Below are 713 nucleotides of genomic sequence, written 5' to 3'. Positions count from 1 at the left end.
ATAGGTCATCATAAGGTCAATGTGGTTATCTATATGTGGAGCCACCAAGGATGGGTGAAATCTTAATTTAATAATTCTTACCTGCATTTACCATGAAAAATTGCATGGAAGCCAAGGAATTAAGGGATATGGATAAGGATGCTTTGGAACATATCCACCTTACAGAAAGCAGGTGCTAGCAATCTTAAATTGGAGAATGGGGAAAAAAAGCTTAACAAATAGCATTTTCCATTGTGGCTTTCCAACTGGCAGGTATGTGGGTGGGAAGTCAGTCAATCGGGTGGGCAGGAACGGCCGGTGGGATGCTGGAGCGAATTCTCGGGCCCAGACACAGGCAGCTGCTGAAGAACTGGATTCCAACTATCACTACATGGGGAGCTGTGGCTGGTGTACTGCTGGTCTACGCTACAGATTGGAGAGTTGTAGTTAGCCGTATCCCATACATCAAAGGAAAGTTCAAGAGTGATTGAAGATTATTGACGGATTTAAGGAAATAATCTGACCAAGTCTGATCGTGTGCAGTTTTGGTCACCAAATTACAGGAAGGATATTAATAAGATTGAAAGAGTGCAGAGAAGGTTAACCAGGATGTTGCCAGCTCTTGAGAAACTGAGTTACAGAGAAAGGTTGAATAGGTTAGGACTTTATTCCCTGGAGTGTAGGAGAATGAGGGGTGATTTGACAGTGGTGTATAAAATTATGACGGGTATAGA

General features: G+C 42.8%; 1 protein-coding gene across 1 annotated transcript; it reads left to right on the top strand.

Annotated features, from left to right (window-relative positions):
* The first annotated feature begins 302 nt into the window (after positions 1–302).
* On the top strand, positions 303–470 carry LOC140732778 (cytochrome b-c1 complex subunit 10-like). The gene has a single exon (XM_073055424.1). It carries the CDS (start codon positions 303–305, stop codon positions 468–470), a length of 168 nt encoding a protein of 55 aa, XP_072911525.1.
* The last annotated feature ends 243 nt before the right edge of the window (positions 471–713 follow it).

This window comes from Hemitrygon akajei, chromosome 9 (genome assembly GCF_048418815.1).
Source record: "Hemitrygon akajei chromosome 9, sHemAka1.3, whole genome shotgun sequence".
Taxonomy (NCBI): domain Eukaryota; kingdom Metazoa; phylum Chordata; class Chondrichthyes; order Myliobatiformes; family Dasyatidae; genus Hemitrygon; species Hemitrygon akajei.
The sequence above is the reverse complement of the archived record's forward strand: the minus strand, read 5'-3'. Positions and strand labels throughout refer to the sequence as shown.

Excerpts from the sequence above, each read along its gene's own strand:
- LOC140732778 (XM_073055424.1), top strand. The coding sequence starts at position 303 with ATGCTGGAGCGAATTCTCGGGCCCAGACACAGGCAGCTGCTGAAGAAC.